This window comes from Sebastes fasciatus, chromosome 22, assembly GCF_043250625.1.
Source record: "Sebastes fasciatus isolate fSebFas1 chromosome 22, fSebFas1.pri, whole genome shotgun sequence".
Classification (NCBI taxonomy): Eukaryota; Metazoa; Chordata; class Actinopteri; order Perciformes; family Sebastidae; genus Sebastes; species Sebastes fasciatus.
In genome coordinates this window covers 1,850,437-1,869,643 of record NC_133816.1, presented here as the reverse complement: position 1 = coordinate 1,869,643, position 19,207 = coordinate 1,850,437, and the positions used below count along the sequence as shown (strand labels likewise).

Below are 19,207 nucleotides of genomic sequence, written 5' to 3'. Positions count from 1 at the left end.
CAACCCCACTGAGAAACACCTGAACTATCCCTTTCAAATGTTTTTTTTCATGGATTGGGTAGCACCATAAATCCATCATGTGCACCATAAATTTCAGTCCTTCTTAATTTCTTACAAGTTAGTTTCCAACTATTTGTATATAGTTATAGTTGTGTCATTCTCAGCTTGTAAAGACTTTAGGTTGTTAGGAAACATCTGTAATCAGGAAGTGACTGCAGCAACATCCTGAAATAATAGTTAATACACATTAAACTTACTTAAACGGGCAAAACTTTAATGTAGGTACGATGAAGCCATATATATTGATCTAAATATTCATATTTATGTACATATCTACAGTATATTCTCTGATGGAAAACAGCAACCAGGATAAACTTCTAAGGATGTCAGACCTCTCTGAAAACCATGCATAAATAAATACAATTCAATTATAAATAAATAAACATTTTAAATAAATAAAAAGTAAATGCAAAAACAAAAAAATACATTTAATAAAAGGGAAAATTAAATAGAAGAGTAGATAGATAAGGAAATTAATACAAAAGTAAATAAATAAACAAATTAAAACAGAAATATCAATTAAGGTCACACTTTATCAATTAATTAATGCGTACATTTATTTTTAATATTATTTTTGGTACATTTAATGGCATATTTATTTATTTATCGAGTCACTTATATGTTTATTTATTATTTTTTGATTTTGAGAGATGTTTTGAGGCCTATAGAGATTCAATCTTAACCCCACCCTGATTGACACCGCATTTCCAAATCATACATTTGAAAACATGTTTAATATCTAGGACACAGGGTCCTGTAATGTGCATGACCTTGAAGTCACATGCTGAAGACCAAGACGAGGTTCCGAGAGACCGTTACCTCTCGTGTGATGTTTTCCAGAGTGCAGGATAAAAGCATGACGTAGTTTATAGTGACTAAACGCCTGTTTGTTTCCTCTGTTTTAACGCCAGTGTGTACACACTTCCTGCTCTGTGTTCAATCCTCTGGAAGATAATTCAACATATTGGTTTTCTGTTCTCTGAGTGGATGTTTTTCTCTGCAGCTCACATTTCTTTTTGCTTTTCTCACCATCCAGCCAAATGCACTTCAAAGCCTCAGTGTGACTGTGAAATGTGTGTGAATCAAATGGGATTGTTGCTCCGCTCGCAAGAGGGATGCAGAGCAGGACCGGAGCAAAGCGTGCGTCTGGCGAGTCTCACATTTCAAATGTTCAAAGACTGTGTTTGTGACTGTGTGTGTGTGTGTGTGTGTGTGTGTGTGTGTGTGTGTGTGTGTGCGCGTACTTATTTGTTTACAAGAACTGGTCCCAGGCCTGTAAAAACGGGGACAAGAACGACGCCACATTTTGATTTGTTAATTAAAAAACAAACTCTAAAAGGATTTTAATCAAGAGCTCCCAGCAAGCATGCTGATGCTGCAGGAACCAACGCACGGGCATCGATCGCAGGGACGTCCCACACCAATACACATGGACGTACTGAGGAGAGATGCTGGACAGTGCTGGCTTTCCGATAGTTGTATTATCACTCTTTCCATCCACCACTATTGGTTTTGTGTTATCAGCCCTACTTGTATTAGCTATTACAGCTGCTAGACTGCTATTGTGGCTGCTTCTCTCTCTCTCTCTCTCTATCTATCTCTCTCTCTCTCTCTCTCTCACTCTCTCTCTATCTATCTGTCCCCCCAGCCGGTCTCGACAGATGGCCGCCCGCCCTGCGCCCGGTTCTGCTCCAGGTTTCTTCCCAGTAATCGGGGAGTTTTTCCTGGCCACAGTGCGCTTGGTGGATCCTGTTGGGTCTCTAAACTATGGTGTACGGTCATAGACCTGCTCTATATATAAAGCGTCTTGAGATAACTTCTGTTGTGATTTGACGCTATACAAAAATAAATTGATTTGATTTGATTTGATTTAATGTGCCGTTTCATTTCGTCGCATTACCTCACGCACACAGATCTGTCGACGCCGCAGCCTCGAGTCACGTCGAGGTCAAAGCTCATCCTTCAGCACCGACCGGCCCGACAGACCCGGATCCACCTTCGCTGCCGCTTTCGACCTGCAGACGGAGCTCCGGCTTCGCCTCGCTGCTCTGCCGGGCCCTCATTGGGAGCCAACACCGACCCAGGCTGTATTGTTGGGCCCACTGGAGGGAAGGGAGGCACGGGAGAACCAGAACCAGGACTGCGTGTGGCAAACTTTCAGATCCCTGCTGCAGTAAAATTCGAGTTTTTTTAAATGGAGCCTGGTGCTCAGAAAACACTACCGCTTTTGTCCACAGGGACCGGCAAAATCAACCCAAAATGAAAGTTCCTCCTTGTAGCTTTAAGAAGGAAGTTTTGAATGAAGGACTTTCACTTGTAGTGGAGTATTTTCACACTGTGGTTTTAGTACTTTTACTAAAGTAAAGGATCTGAATACCTTTGAATACACCAGACTCACTGTCCTCACACTGTCCTTATGTCTCCCTGCCAAAAATGATGGATTACAGTACTGTACAGAGTGTCAGAGAGCAGACGGTCATGGGAGTGAGCCGTGCCGCTCTACACACACACCAACACACACACACACACGTTCCTGCTGTGTGTGTGTGTGTTGTTATGGTATGAATCGTGTGTTTGGAGAGGCGGGGTTGGAAATGGAAGTCATGGGGGAGAAGAGCAACGTTCATCTCTTGCAACTCACGAACACACACACACACTCTCACACACACACACACACACCCCCCCTCCCCCCCACACACACACACACACACACTCACAGGTGAATCTGAGGGCCAGAACAGGATACGTCACACACACACACACACTGAGGAGGTGTGTGCCAGGCCAGGTTTCTGCAGTGCAGAGCAGGCTGTATCCCAGCAGTCACCATATGGACTGGTACTGAAGTCGGAACACAGAGATGGAGGGATGGAGGAAGAGAGAGAGAGAGATCTGGAGAGAAGGAGGGAGGGATGACGTAAACGATGAGAGGGAGACAGGAAGGAGGTACACATGTAGGGAAAGAAGGATGATGGGGAGGAAAGATGGGAACTAGAGAAGAAGGGAGGGAAGTTTAAGCAAATTAGGATGGAGGAGGGAGGAGGGAGGATGAAAGGGAAGGATGGAAGGTAGGAGGAGGGTAAAAAGAGGGAGGGAGGAAGGATTCACAGAGGTAAAGAAAAAGATGGTAGGAATCAATGTGGGCAAGGAAGGAGGTGAGTGTTGTTGGAAGAAAAGAGTGATCTAGGAAAAGAGGAAGGGAGCAAAATTGTGAAGGGATAGAGGCAAAGAAGGATGAAGGGAGAAAGAAAGATGGGGACTTTTTAGGGAAGGATGGAAGGTAGGAAGAGAGTAAAAAGTGGGAGGTAGGAAGAACTGAGAGAAGTAAAGGAAAAAGACTATCTAGGAAAGGATGGTAGGACTCAATGTAGATAAAGAAAGAGGTGAGGGCAGTCAAAAGAAGGAGGGATCTATGAGAATAGGAAGGGAGCAAAATCATGAAAGGATAGATGCAAAGAAGGATGGAGGAGGGAGGATGAAAGGGAAGGATGGAAGGCAGGAAGAGGGTAAAAAGAGGGAGGTAGGAAGGCTTGAGAGAAGTCAAGGAAAAAGACTTTTGGAAAGGATGGTAGAAATCAAGAGGGCAGTTGAAAGAAGGAGGGATCTAGGAGAACAGGATGGGAGCAAAACCATGAAGGGATAGATGCAGAGAAGGATGGAGGGAGGATGAAAGATGGGAGCTATTTAGGGAAGGATGTAAGGTAGGAAGAAGTTAGGAATATGTAGGATGGTAAGAAAGACGAAAGAATGAAGGAAACAGGGAAATATTGAAGAACGGAAAAAAGAAAGATGGAGGAGGAGGCAGGAAGGACTGAGAGATGAAAGAAAAGTTAGATAAGTATTAAGGGAAGGAGGAAGGAATCCTCTCCTAGATGCATCCTCCATTCACCCTTCCTCCTCCTTTCTTCCCTTTATTGCTAAATTATGGAGGAATAGTTGCGGTATGGAGGGAGGATGAAAGATGGGAAGGATGGAAGGTCGGACAAGGGAGGTAGGAAGGATTGACAGAAGTAGAGAAAAAGATGGTAGGAATCAATGTGGGTAAGGAAGGAGGTGAGGGCGGTTGGAAGAAAGAGGGATCTAGGAAAAGAGGAAGGGAGCAAAATCCTGAAGGGATAGATGCAAAGAAGGATGGGGGGAGAAAGAAAGATGGGGACTATTTAGGGAAGGATGGTAGGTAGGAAGAGGTTAGGAATATGTAGGATGGTAGGAATGAAGAAGGGAAAGATGGATGGTTGGGAAAAAGAAAGGACTGAGAGATGGAAAGAAAAGGTAGAAAAATATTATATAAAAGAAAAAAACTGAGGAAGGATGAGGTAGGAAGGACAGATAGAGGTAGGAAAGGATTGATTGAAGGAAATATGAACAATATTTAGGGAAGGATGGTAGGAATCAATTTGAGGAAGGAAGGAGGTAACAAGGGATCTAGGAGACTGTATGTAGTAAAGACTGAGGGAAGGATGGAAGGTCGGAAAAAAGAAAGATGGAGGTAGGAAGGACTGAGAGACGGAAAGAAAAGGTAGAAAAGTAAGGATGGTAGTAATCAATGAAAGAAAGGAAGAATAAATGCATCTAGGGAAAGAGGAAGGGAGCTAAATTATGGAGGAATAAGCTGGACAAGGAAAGAAGGATAGGGGAGGTAAATGGATTGAGAGGAAAGAAAAATAAGTAAAGTATTGAGGGAAGGAATGAAGGGAAGAAGGATAAAGGAAACAAGGAAAGGAGAAAAAGTAGGAAACGATACAAAGGAGAGAAAGAGCAGAAATGATGGGAGATAGGAAGGTAGGAAAAAGGGGGGAGGTGCACAAAGAGGATGTGACGGGAGAAAGGAAAGGAAGGAAGGAGGGAGCGGAGGGATTAAGGAGTATAAACAGATGGATGCATGATGGGAAGGAGAGAGAGGAGAGAGGATGGAGGGATTAGATAGAGGGAGGGAGGGAGGGAGGACGGGTTGCCTCCAGGTGAAAGATGGATAGAAGAACAGACGATTAGTTGCAGGTTCATTTAGCAGCCAGAGATCTCATGTTAGAGTCCTAGTAGTGGATTAAAGGAGCAGTTCACTGGAAAATTAATCTGAATTCTAGAAAAAAAACAATAAAGCTTCAAACAGATGTTACTGCTTATGTTTTAATTGCTGAGTGAGCCGAGTGTTAAGTGTGTTCTGGTGCTAACAAGGCCAGAAAGATGTTAGCAAGATTTACTCAAAGAGCAAAACGACTGTTTGGTTTGTCACAAAAATGTAAACAAAAATGTGTTATTCATAAAACACTCTTCACATTTCAGATGAATTCTAAATGACATGTTTATCCTGTTATGGAAAAGCATTTATTTTTTATAACGTGAGAAAAGTCTGTATTTCCTGCTAGATCACGTCAAAGAAGCAAAGACTGTGCCTCTAAAATGTAGGTTTTTAATGAATGATGGTTCAAAGGTTAGTAAGGTTTCATTCACTTGTTATAGCATCATCGAGGAGGACATGATATAGCAAAGAATATTTTAATTTAGGCCAACAAACTCAGAGTGAGTTCCCAGCTGCTTCAAAGCTTCAGTAGGCAGTATATTTTTTGGCATCATTGGGCAAATGTTCCATAATAACCTTTCAGCATATTGTAATTCAAGTGTTCTGAGAGAAAACTAGACTTCTGCTCCTCCTCATGGCTGTTTTCAGGCTTTAGAACATCTAGCCCGTGACGGAGACTTTGACCAATCACAGGTCATTACAGAGAGAGCGTTCCTATTGGCTGTGCTCCGGTCATGTGACCGGAACTTGGCATTCCTTCACCAGATTCCACAAACTTTTGTTTTCACTGCGTCACAAACGTTCTCATTTTACAGCTAAACCGTGCACTACAAGATGATTCTGAGAACATGTGAGGAGAGAAATAGGCATAAATGTAACAGAATATTGATTCATATCAGCGCTGCCTAGTTTGACCGTTTGGTCGGAGTTCAGAGTGATTGACAGCCGGCTCAGATCAGCTCTGACTGCTTGTTTTCCTCCGGTCTGTGAAATCTTGCAGATGCCGTTAGGAGCACCAGACACAGAGGAACAGGATTTTTTTCAGGTTACCTGTTTTCATGTACTACTGTCAGGATATAGCGACCGCTTTATAAAAAATAAATCATATTTGCCCCAGTCTCGCCTACTTCAGCTTTCAACTTCACTTTCTCAAACTGTTTTCAGTTTAAAACCTGTAAATACAAAGTTTGTGAATTTTCATCTCCTTCCTTTAGAGTCCTACTATGAATATGTTTCAACACAGCAATTCAATTAATATGTTCATTCAATAAATTGAATGTGTTGACACTGATAGTGCCAACTTGGCAAATTTGTCGCTAGATTTAGAGACTTTTCAGACCCTCCTAGCAACTTTATTTCTAAACTAGTGACAAATTTAGGGGAAAAGTGAGAAATATATTATATTGTAATTCATACCCATCGATGGGGTTAAATACAGGTGCAGCTCAAAAAATTTGAATATAATTAAAAAGTTCAATATTCTTTGTCCGTTATTTAAGAAAGTGAAAATGTAATATATTATAGACTCATTGCACATAAACTAAAATGTTTCAAGCAATTTTTCATTTTAATTTCGATAATTACCGCCCACAGCTCAAAAAAGAAAAAAAAAAGGTATATTAGAATATTTGATTTCAAGTTTCAGTAAATTGCTATCCATACAGGATAAATATTGTTTATCTCTCGGTCTAGTTCAGTACACGCAACCACAATCATGGGGAAGGCTGCTGACTTGACAGTTGTCCAAAAGACGATCATCAACACCCTCCACAAGGAGGGTCAGCCACAGAAGGTCATCGCTGAAAGGGCTGGCTGTTTGCAGAGCGCTGTATCGAAGCATGTTCAAGGAAAGTTGACTGGAAGGGAAAAGTGTGGTAGGAAAAGGTGCACAAGCAACAGGGCTGACCACAGCTTTGAGAAGATTGTCAAGAAAAGCCGATTCAAGAACTTGGGAGAGCTTCACAAGGAATGGACTGAGGCTGGAGTCAGTGCATCAAGAGCCACCACTCACAGACGTCTTCAGGAGATGGACACAGCTGTCGCATTCCTGTATCAAGCCACTCCTGAACCAGAGATAACGTCGGAATCATCTTACCTGGGCTAAGGAGAAGAAGAACTGGTCCGTTACTCAGTGGTCCAAAGTCCTCTTTTCTGGTGAAAGTAAATTCTGCCTTTCATTTGGAAATCAAGATCCCACAGTCTGGAGTCAGAGTGGAGAGGTACAGAATCCAAGTTGCTTGAAGTCCAGTGTGAAGTTTCTACAGTCGGTGATGATTTAGGATGCCATGTCATCTGCTGCTGTTGGTCTACTGTGTTTTATCAAGTCCAAAGTCAACGCAGCCGTCTACCAGGACATTTTAGAGCACTTCATGCTTCCATCTGCTGACAAGCTTTATGGAGATGCCGATTTCCTATTCCAGCAGGATTTAGCACCTGTCCACAGTGCGAAAACTACTGCTAACTGGTTTGCTGACCATGATATTACTGTGCTTGATTGGCCAGCCAATTCGCCTGACCTGAACCCCAGAGAGTATCTATGGGGTTCAGGTCAAGAGGAAGATGAGAATCACCCAACCCAACAATACAGATGAGCTGGACCACTCTCAAAGCAACCTGGGCTTCAATAACTCCTCAGCAGTGCCACAGGCTGATCGCCTCCATGCCACGCTGCACTGATGCAGTAATTCATGCATTTATTCACTCACTACAAAGTCGTGAGTGAATACATGCACATGCTGTTCAGAAGTTGGACATTTCTGTATTGTGAATCCTTTTCTTGATTGATCTTATGAAATATTCTAATATTTTGAGATACCTTTTTCTTTCTTTTTTGAGCTGTAGGCTGTAATTATCAAAATGAAAAAATGCTTGAAACATTTTAGTTTAGTGCAATGAGTCTATAATATATAATTTTCACTTTCTTAAATAACTGACAGAATATTGAACTTTTTCGCGATATTCTAATTTTTGGAGCTGCACCTGTATACATGATGCATGGTGCATGGTTCTGCACTGGCCTCCCCTGCACAAAACGTTTGGGAACCACTGCACTAAGCTGCTTAATGCACATGTGTAATAACTTTCCTATGTATTTTGCTTTTTACAAACTTGTTGCACAATCCCTTTACATTTTATTTCAGTCAGTGAATTCTGACATTTTCTGTTTGTATTTGACTTGATAAAGTTGAGGGAAAAAAATACCATACAAGAAATGTGGAAATGGCTCAACTAAATGTATGTTAATAAAGGTCTTATTGATAACAATTGTATGTAAATGAATAGTTTTTAAAATAATACTTTAACAGAGCTTTTAGAAAGCTGCTGAATAAAAGTATGGCTTTTATTACTACTGAGAATTCATATTTTTTTAAATGTTGGCGGATCCAAAATGAATGCTTTAATACCACATGTGCTTTGAAACTAGTCTATAGAAGCGTCTAGCTCTATGTGACCAACTAGCGGTTAAAGAAAACACTGAGACAAGCGTTGGGTTTTGTAAATAACAGTTTATTTGAAAACCAGGGGTCAGGCTGTCCTGTGTGTTTAGCTGCTGCCCTGCTTGGCGGCCAGCCTCTTGTCTCTCTCCTCGGCGATGGTCAGACGGATTCCCTTTCCTCTGGGCAGGGACACCCATGGCTTGTTGCCCTGGAGACGGACAGCGATAACAGTCATTTGTTAGTGTTGATCCAAAGGTAACAGTTGATGCAGGCTGAACCAGCTAAAAACTACCCATCACCACTAAACTGCAGTATTTCTTCCTGGTTTATACAGTCTTAAAGAACTCACAAAGACTGGACAACTCAAAATCTCGATTAATTTCAAATTAAAAGCAGAACGTCAATCATTGATAATTGAGCTGTTTAATTTTTCAAGCGCAAAATGCCAAACATTCTCATTTCAGCTTCACAAATGTGACGACTTGGTGCTTTTCTGTGTCACACGTGATGGAAACTGAATGTTTGGGTTTTGGACTGAATTTAGATAAAAACAAGGAATTTGAAGGCACCATTTTAGGAAAATGACATTATTTGCAGCCCTAAATTAATCTATATATCTAGATATATAGATATATATATATCTATAGACATATAGATATATATATCTATATGTCTATAGATATATATATATATATCTCTATAGATATAGATATATATATATCTATAGATATATATCTCTATAGATATATATATATAGTTACACGTTTCATAAACACGTGCTATGAAGAGAATTTCAATTTATTTTCTACTTTTTTAAACCTTTTTTTTGGGTGTTTATTTTTTTATTAGCATCATCCAATTTTTTTTATAATTATTCTTCACTGTAGGAATCTCAAGGGAGGGGAGAGGGATAATCTTATGGCCAACAGGAAAGTGACATTTCAACATGCAACAGTATTTAAAAATTGACACTTCAGTGTGTTAACATTTATCTGACGCCAACGTTTCAACACAAGGTGAAGAACAGCAGCGTCAAATAAATGTCACGCGGCAGAAAGACGACTGCCCCCCCGACAGCTCCGGTCACATCAGCAGCCAAATAAATGTCAGGCAGCGGAGAGACGAGAGCAACATTTAGCTACCGACACTCCACAGGACAGGTCCTGATAGTCAGTTATAAAGCTATTTACACAATGTGTCCCTGAATATCTACCACTTCTCTCTGTTAAGAGTTATGAGCCTATAAAAAGCTGTTTGTTTTGGTTTATTTGGACGACCGTGGCAATAAAAGGGACGTAGATATAGCGACAATGTCACATATTCAGGACGTCTCACTGTACTGTGGAGTATCAAACATGCTTAACCACTTAACTCCATAGGGACACATGTAACTGAGCTGCAACTTACTTAGTTTGTGTTTTTATTGATTTGTGTGTGAAAGAAATTGAAAAATATCTATTAAAAAAAAAAGTGAAAAAAATGTCCAAAAACATAAAAATTTGAAAAAATGTCCCCAAAAAAAGTATTTAAAAAAGTCAGAATAAGTGTGGAAAAATGTCCAAAAGTGTGATTAGTGGCAGGAAAAAGTGCTCAAAACATCTGAATAAATGTGTGAAAAATATATTTTTTTAAAAGTCTTCAAAACATCCAAATAAGTGGGAAAAATATCAGATAAAGTCCAAAAAAATCTGTGAAAAATGTTGGAAAAAAGACAGAAGTAGTTCCTCCCTTATGGAACAACAAGCACATTGGTCTTGTTTCTTTTGGCATTTTGTAGTCTACTTATTTTGTCGTTATTTCTAGTGTAAACAGTACTTTTTCACAGCAGTTAGTATTTACTATGAATTAGGCTTCATGGGTTGCAGCAGTCAGCTTTTATTTTTACTTTATTCCTATTTCTAAAGGGAACATGAACATTATTAAACAATTAGTTAGCTTAAAGGGCGGTCCACACCGAGCTCGATAACTCTAAAAACTATAAATATCAGGTTTTAAAAATCGTTCTAACTCACGTGGATGGCAGAGTCAACACCGCAATTATGACGACAGCAGTGAACAATATGGTTCAGTTTCATAACGATTTGATGACCAATAGAAACACTGACAGCCAATCAAAATCCTTCAAAGGTTGATTCGTTCCACACAGGAGAGCGGATTAGTAAAAAGGGTTTCAACATATTTTCTGCAATAAAGTGTAATTATTGAACCGTGGTGGCTAGTTTTCAACTGTTTTATTATCATTTATATCCTTATCAGTGTGGATGCTCACATTGTGGCAGCTGCCAGTACCGCCACAACATTATCATTCTTGGTGTGGACGGCCATTTAAGCTAGTTAATCTTTTGATTAATTAACTTGGAGGTTTTGAATTGTGGGAAAAGTTGACGCGTTTAACGGATGAATTTCTGTGAAGATTTTCTAGTCGAGGAGCTCAGAACTTCTTAGAGGATTGGTAGTGTATTTTCATAGCTGATCAAAACCAAAAATATCATCATTGCTCCTCTGAATCCTGTCTCAACCGTGACAATAAAATATTCTGTTTAGGGTGAATTGTCTCTTGTGTGTGTGAGATGGAAGTTTAATGCCAATCCTGACCATCTCCTGTCAGCATGTCCAAGTCTAGCTCTTAACTCCACAGGCTGCCCGTTGTGGACAGACGGACCATACAAACAGTACTTCTGCGTGTTCTCACCTTGCCAATGACAAAGATGTTGGAGAGCCTGGTAGCGAAGTTGTTGCCCGTGCTATCCTTGACGTGCACCACGTCGAAAGAGCCGGGGTGACGCTCCCTGTTGGTGATCACGCCGATACGCCCCAAGTTGGCACCTCCGGTCACCATGCACAGGTTAGCTGGAGGGAGCACAAGGTGAGGAATGATGTCAGAGTCTCAGTTTGTGCTGGTGGTTTATCCATCCCAGCGGTGAGAGGAACCTACCGGTGTCGAACTTGATGAAGTCCGTGATCTTGCCAGTGTCCAGGTCGATGCGGATCGTGTCGTTGACCTTGATCAGGGGGTCGGGGTAGCGGATGGTGCGGGCGTCGTGGGTCACCAGGTGGGGGATTCCCTTGGTGCCAATCATGAGCTTCTTCACCTTGCACAGCTTGTACTGCAGGAGGAAGAGGAGGCGGGTTAGGAAACATACAAGGAACACTTAAAGACTGCACGACTGAACGCAAATCTACTCTAAACAGATACAGTCCAGATTTTTCATTCAACAGTCATTCAATCTCATTTTGCCAATCTGCTGTTGTAATTCTTCTCACAGTGGAGGATTTTCACAAGATTTCAACAACATTTTAGAGATTAAACAAGTTTGAAAGCCGTTGATCTTCTCATTTGGCGAGAGGCAGCAACCAAATTCTTAAAGCACATCTCACATGCTAATTACACCCATCCAGGGTTCCTACACATTCTCCATTTCCAAACTCCAGACTCAGACTTCCAGACTTGTCTGTAGATTTTTCAGACCATATTGGACTTTGTGACTTCATGACTTAGGGTGCAGAGGATGCTGTGAAAAGACTGCAGTGCTTTGGCGCCTTCTCCTATGGTTGAGATGTCAAACGATTTTACACAGAGTTTGCATCCAGCTCCCTTTTTCTATTTGGCCCATACAGGCTTTGTATTTGGGATTGTCAAGCCAGCCCTCAGAAAACCTGCATTCACCCATCGTGGCTGTTCAGTCCACAGTCCTACACAGAAAGTTGGACGATGTTCCTCTGTCAAACATCTTACACGAGGGGAAAAGCCACTCTAGGTGAAAAACAATTATGCCGCCCCTCAATTAGCAACAGGGACAGACTGGAACAGACTGGAACAGAAATCCATCCTGGGACTTTGAGAAGGAGAGGCTTGTAATGCGAGCGCTAGAAGGGCGCGAGGCAAAATATTTTAGGTAGTAATTTCAACACCGAATACAGTTTGAGGTATAAAGAGATCATTTTATTATTATATTATTGTTATTTTGCTCATAACGAAAAGTTGGCCCACATTTCGCTGTCCTTGCCCAAGTGAAGCCCGAGGCAATCGCCTAGTTCACCTATATAGACTCGGCGGACCTGGCTATGACATACTGGCGTAGAGGCAGCTCTGCGTAGGAGTGTGTTCAGTCGCACGCCATCGCCTTCTTCTGGCCTTGCTTTCAACGGCGTCAAGCTCGCTCTCGCCCATGCTACCTCACAGCATTAAACATTTTGGATGCTCCAAACGCCATGAAAAACACCCTGCTTGTATGATTAATTTTTTTAGAAATTCAATATTTTAGAAAACCGAATAAGGGCAATAGTCTGGTAACAAATGTTTTTCCACACTTATCCAGACCAGGAAATTACTAAAATCAAATTCCATACTGCGTAGGAACCCTGCGCATTAATGGTGGTAATTGACTGTTATGGCATTATCAAACTGTAGCATGGAGGAGCCAATTCTCATAAAAACCTGTTTCTTACCTTGGCCTCCTCAGCGGTGATGCGGTGGACGGTGAAACGTCCCTTCACATCGTAGATCAGACGGAAGTGCTCGCCGGTCTTCTCGATGCTGATCACATCTAAATAAACAGAAGCAATAAACAGTCTTAGCATGTTTTTATTTGATGTACAAGTGTTACTAATACTGGTGTTAAACACCCTCTGGATTGTACCGAAGTCAGTCAAACGCACTGGAAATAGTTTCTTTTACAGCCAAACCAACCACATCTTTACTCCTAACAGTCCGTTTATTCGTTGTCAAAACCACAAACACCATTACAGAAAATATTATTCCACCTGGCAGGACTGGTTCCTAATTTAAGAGCTGCTGCTTGGAAGGTAATTGCCATTGCTTCACTAGGACCCAACACTGGTTTACTCATCTCGTGGTGCCAATTTAAACCATTAACACCTACCCACACTCTCAAGTCAAAACACAGTATTCAGTCTATTCATTCCAACCTACACATCTCAACAATATGCACATTTTACCAACACTGCTTCCTGCTTTATTTGATGCATTTAAGTGCAACAGAAACTGCTGCAATAAAATTCCTCCTCCTCTGCTACTGGCCCAGAGTGACCGACTGTTTAGTGTCAACGTATATAAATAGGCAGCGGTCATCATGCTGCGATGGCTTCCCTTGGATTTCGAAATTAAAACACCACACCTCCATATGGAGGCTGTTGGCCAGCGTCAAAGGTGGGTGACAGGTCTGAAAGAGGCGTGACAGCGAGCGTGGACAAAAACAAGTTGAAGGAGAATTAAAAAATCTCATGACTACAAAAATATTACTCCAACTAAGTGTGGTGAGATGCTTCATACAAGATGCACTTTAAATTAAATTTGAAAAGAGCTGGACAGGCTAATCTGCCAGTATTCAAACAGAAATCACACCAAAGAAAAATGGATGGTGGTGAAGCAGAAAATCTGTTTCTCAGTGGGAAGTACAACACAAAAAAGGGGGACAATCTCTATAATTATACATAAATACACAAAAAAAAGAAAAAGAAATTCTGAGCCAACTAACACTCATACAATTTTGTAAACTAATTGATTAGTTGATTTAACTGACAGATCTGTAAAACTGAGTCACACAAATCTAAAATCTTGTGTATACCAGAGATGTGTTCATAAGTTTCTTGGAAATAAGGCATTCATCATGAAAAAAACATTAAAAAAATGACTGCGACTAAGAGGGGGCAGTGCTAGTCTTTAGTGCAGATCAGTTCTAACAATTGTTTTCATTGTCGATTATTTTCTCAATTAATCCATTAGTTATTTATCAGCGTTTCCCAATCAGTTTACCTTCACAGGAGGAAAGAAACCAGAAAATATTCACATTTAAGAAGCTGCAATCAGAGAATTTTTTTTTTTTTTTTTTTAAATACTCAAACCGATAATTGAAAATCAAAAATAGTTTGCGATTAATTTAATTGTTAACATCTAATTGATTAATCGCTGTAGCTCTAACTGAAGATGTTCCCAACTTCTAATCTAGCCAAGTGGGACAAGCTCACGTTGCCCCATCTGTTCTGTGGTGTCGGCAAAAATGTGTCCAGTAATCGCCAGTCCTCGTCCAAATGGCTACATCCTATCAAACATTTACATTTGAATCAAACTGATTAAGTCGCATCATCATCATCTCACCTTGACACATCAACCCAAATGACAATCTATCACAGCTTTGTCCAATATGAGTGTTTTCTATTGACAAATTCCATCACAAATCCAGAGTGAATATGTGAAAGCCTCACCTTTCAGACCACCAACTAGAGGATAGAGTCACATCTGACAACCAAGACTGAAGAAACACAGAACACTCAACTGACTAAACTCAAGTCACAGCTCACATGCTCAAAAATTGACAAATGAAGAAAATCTGATGACAAATAAAGCCTCACATTTAATCCACCAAATTAGAAGCAACTTAATCTCAGTCAGACTTTGGGGAATACGACTCCCACTGGGTACACTGCCTGGGAGACAAATTTACTCTCTTCCAACATCTGATAATGAGTTAGAAAGTATTGTAGCAGGAGCTCAGAACTTCTTAGAGGAATGGTTGTGTAGTTTCAGCTCATTGCTGATCAAAACCAAATAGTCATCATTGCTCCTTCTGCCTTCTAAAAACAGACAGACGCAGTGTGGTCAGTTCTGTCAGTGGTTAATCCTACACATCCAGCAGGAATTTACAGTAGGCATGGGACAATATGAAAAAGCCATGTCACGATTATCCTGGCCAAAATAATTGCGATTCACGGTATTATCTATATCATTATGTGCTTAAGACGGCACTAAAACATACTGGAATTCCTTTACCTTATGTTTTGTTAAGAAACTAATATTTTTCATTGCATCACAGAAAGGACAGTGAAATCTTAAATAAGGTAATCATAAATCTTAAGGTCCCACTGCATAAATCCATAAAATATATATATAATAAATAAAGCAAGTAAATAATAGAATAAAAACACATTTAATATTTAAAAGCTAAAAAATGTAAATACAAAATTAAAAACTAGCAAAATTGCGAGTCTGATTATCCCGATAATGTAAATTCACCATGATTAACTTATTGTGAGTGTTTTGTATTACGATCCACAATAACCTATATCGTCGAATCCCTAATTTACAGACAAACTTAATCTATGAAACACCACCTGTAAATTCATATACAAGCAGAAAAACAGTAACCAAAGCCCCATCCCGCAGGGTTTGTGAATAATTTCTTATCAAAATGAATCGAAGACAAATCCTACAGCAGATCTGATTTGCACTGAAAGCTCTGAAGAGGTCTAATATAACTCACCCATGAATCCAGCAGGGTAGGTGATGTCGGTGCGGACCTTGCCGTCGATCTTGATGAACCTCTGCATGCAGATCTTCTTCACCTCATCCCCGGTCAGGGCGTACTTGAGGCGGTTCCTCAGGAAGATGATGAGGGGCAGGCACTCCCTCAGCTTGTGGGGACCGGTGGAAGGACGAGGAGCCTGACAGAATAATAAATCGTTTAATTATTATCTTGAGGGACGTCTGTGCACGGTCCAGTACATGTTCACATTACAGACAATAATGATCAGCTAGTACTACAAATTTATACCCAATCTTTTGTCTCAACTATTCACATTTTTGTTTCGAAGCAACAACACTCTTAAGACCTAAAGCATCCCTTTAAGCATGTGCTATTTAATATTTTTATTTATTACAGGGCTGTGTTGAATATATACTACTTCTGATTGGTCATACTCATTGGTACATTATCCCTTACTTGTAATTTTTTACCCATATTCATTAATGTTAAAGTTTACCTCGACTTTAAATAACTAGAAGTTTGAGCATTCATGTCAAAGTTTTGCACAATTACAAGGTTTACTCGTCAGCTGGTGATGAAGTTGAGGTGAAAAAAGGCCATAAGCACAGTCTTACAAAAATACAAATAATAGCAGCTGTTCCTTCTAGATAGATAAATGAATCTCAATTTAATAGTTTTAACAGCAGCTACATTGCCACAATATCACATAACAGATCTAGAAATGCATTAAATTGAAAAGATCAGGCATGCTCACATGAGACAGAAATGATCTCTAAGAAAACTAGTATTATTCATAGTATATTTATATGCTCCAGGTTATATATAATGGAAACATCTTCCATATATCTTACAGTGTAGTTATTTTATTCTATAACCTGAAATGTAAAAAATAAAATAAAAAAATATATATAGGGCACTAACTGGCCTTATGAAAAGACATACATAAAGATGTATTCAGGTACATACCACTGCATATCCATCCTTTAAGAGCACTTTACATTACTTTAACATACCTAATGTATCCCTTAAAGCATGTGCATATGTTAATTAAACTCAGAGTTTAACATTTACCTGTTCTAAAAAAGGTATTTCCAAACATTTGTAATCGTTTTAAAGAAAAATGTCTGCTGCACATTAAAAAGTTATTTCACCACTTTTCCATGTTGCAGCTCTAATAGAGACATCTCTAAGAAAGCTGGTTAGAAATCTTTAAATGTAACATTTGTATGCTTCTGGTTATTTGATAGAAATTTCATCCAAACAGTGTAGTAATTCCTTTTTTTCTGTAACCTGAAATGTTAAAAAAAAAAAATACACACATGGGGCCTTATGCAAAGGGATACATAAAATGTATTCAGGTACATATAAAATCAATATATAAACCAGAAGTGAGCAACGATAATTGCATTTTACATTGCTCTAAACAGACCATTTATGCCTTAAAACATGAGCATATGATAACAATGACTCAAAGAACATCTAACTTAAAATAACTTCACCTTGGCTTTAAATATCTAGAAGTTTGAGAATTCATGTCAAAGTTCTGCATAATAACGTTTATTCTGTGATGCTGAATGACAGTCAGAGCAAGTTGTAGAAATAATAGCAGCTAATACAACACATATGGGGCACAAACTGGCCTGATGCAAAGAGATGTATTCAGGAACATATCTTATCTGTATATAATAGAACCCATAAGAACCTTACAGTTCAAACAGTTAGTGATCAAACCAAACTGTATATCATTGCAGACAGATATGTGGGAGAATGATGAGTTTATCACTTACAAACACTCCAGTGAGCTTGTCAAGCATCCAGTGCTTCGGCGCTGCGACGCGCTTCAGGTGCTTCTTCGGTCCTCTTGCCTGGAGAAGAGGAAGAGAAGTAGAGGAGAAGAAGACCGGTTAGAGAACCGGACAACAACCGGTGGGGACCTGCCGGGAACACATGAGGATCCACTAATGGATTCAAGCGGAGTTTCCACTGCTGGGAAGCCCGACACACAGAGAGGGTGAACACTCGGGTACGGTTAGCATAGCATGCTAACATGCCGCATACATGAATGCCTTGTAGCACCACCGGCTGCGGCCTAGCCATGCTAACATTAGCACACAGTTTGCTTTTAACTGTGTTTGACTTAAACTTTGCACCGTTAAACACTACATGTGAAAAACGACTGAAGTCGCGTACAAAAAGCGATGCTTCCATTACAGAAGAGCAGTTTTCCGTTCATTTAGCAAGCTAACAGCGTTAGCCACAGTCAAGCTAACTAGCCGCGGGAGATAGAAGCAGGACTGAGGAGATCACTTTTAAATCAGCAATAAAGAGCAAGAATCCATTCTTATGGATACAATTTAGACATCGAGCATGTGATAAGATGTGGAATTTCAACCTAGAACGTGTATGTTTGTGATAAGACGGCAGCAGAAAGTGATGTTTAATGATTGTTTGAGAGAAGAATCGTGAGAGAAACAGCTCACCATGTTGGAGTCTGCGGGGGAAAGGACGGCCGGACTTCCGGTATTCAAGGATAAGGCCGACTACGGCAGAGTGGGAGGGACAAAAGGACTGAAAGGCGCAATATAAATACCAAACATTATCAATCAGGTTGTTGTCATGTCAACACTGTGGAAGAAGTACTCAGATATTAGTAAAAGTAGCAATACCACAGTGTAAAAGTATTTTGTTACGTTGTGCATTGAAAAAGTAAAAGTACAAAAGTATTACCATCAGAATATATAATGTAAAATGAATCTGCAAAGTTAGCTGTCAAAATAAATGTAGTGGAGTAAAAAGTACAATATTTGCCAACCGAATGTAGCAAAAGTGAAGTATAAAATAACATCAAATGGAAATACTAAAGTACAAGTACCTCAAAATTACACTTGAGTAAATGTACTTACTTAGATACATTCCCTCTACCAAAGTAATATAATGTATTTCACATATTAAGATTATATTTTTATTATAGTTGTTAATATCTTTATAGTTATATTTTTACAGTATGCTTGATTTCAGTTATTTTGCATAAGTACAACTTTATATATAATTATATATTTCAAACTGCAGTATTGTTGTTATATCTAGCATACATTTATACTTTATACTATGAACTTTTGCACATTCCTTATTCAAAGTAATCTGTTTATACAACAACATATATATTCAACATATTTTATTATAATTTTCGATTTTCGATTTTTGATTAACCTTTTGTGGTACTTGTATTTTGTTCTACTTTGTATGTTTTGATTGTTATATGCACCACAACACCCAGGCAAATTCCTTGCATGTGAAAACCTAAACCTAAATAAACCTGTTTCTGACTAATCTATGCAAATTTGATTTGTTTGCTTGTTTGTTTGAAGTTTATATATACAGTATTAAAAATAAATAAATCTCCCTCT

The 19,207-nt window shown here is 39.6% G+C and overlaps 1 protein-coding gene and 2 non-coding genes across 3 annotated transcripts; all 3 read right to left on the bottom strand.

Annotated features, from left to right (window-relative positions):
* Positions 1–8,566: 8,566 nt before the first annotated feature.
* Positions 8,567–18,349, bottom strand: rps4x (ribosomal protein S4 X-linked). The gene is made up of 7 exons (XM_074623234.1): positions 18,281–18,349; positions 17,588–17,665; positions 15,798–15,978; positions 12,967–13,064; positions 11,453–11,624; positions 11,210–11,367; positions 8,567–8,725 (listed from the first exon to the last, which is right to left on the bottom strand). Exons 1-7 carry the CDS (start codon positions 18,281–18,283, stop codon positions 8,624–8,626), a joined length of 792 nt encoding a protein of 263 aa, XP_074479335.1. The 5' UTR covers positions 18,284–18,349; the 3' UTR covers positions 8,567–8,623.
* Positions 10,945–11,015, bottom strand: LOC141761430 (small nucleolar RNA SNORD61). The gene has a single exon (XR_012592574.1). It is a non-coding gene; the product is annotated as a small nucleolar RNA SNORD61 (small nucleolar RNA).
* LOC141761431 (small nucleolar RNA SNORD61) lies at positions 15,025–15,099 on the bottom strand. The gene has a single exon (XR_012592575.1). It is a non-coding gene; the product is annotated as a small nucleolar RNA SNORD61 (small nucleolar RNA).
* Positions 18,350–19,207: the final 858 nt, after the last annotated feature.

Coding starts and splice junctions, on each gene's coding strand:
- rps4x (XM_074623234.1), bottom strand. Junction 11,625..12,966: donor TCACCGCTGAGGAGGCCAAG/GTAAGAAACAGG, acceptor TTCCTCCTGCAG/TACAAGCTGTGCAAGGTGAA. Junction 11,368..11,452: donor CTTCATCAAGTTCGACACCG/GTAGGTTCCTCT, acceptor TGCTCCCTCCAG/CTAACCTGTGCATGGTGACC.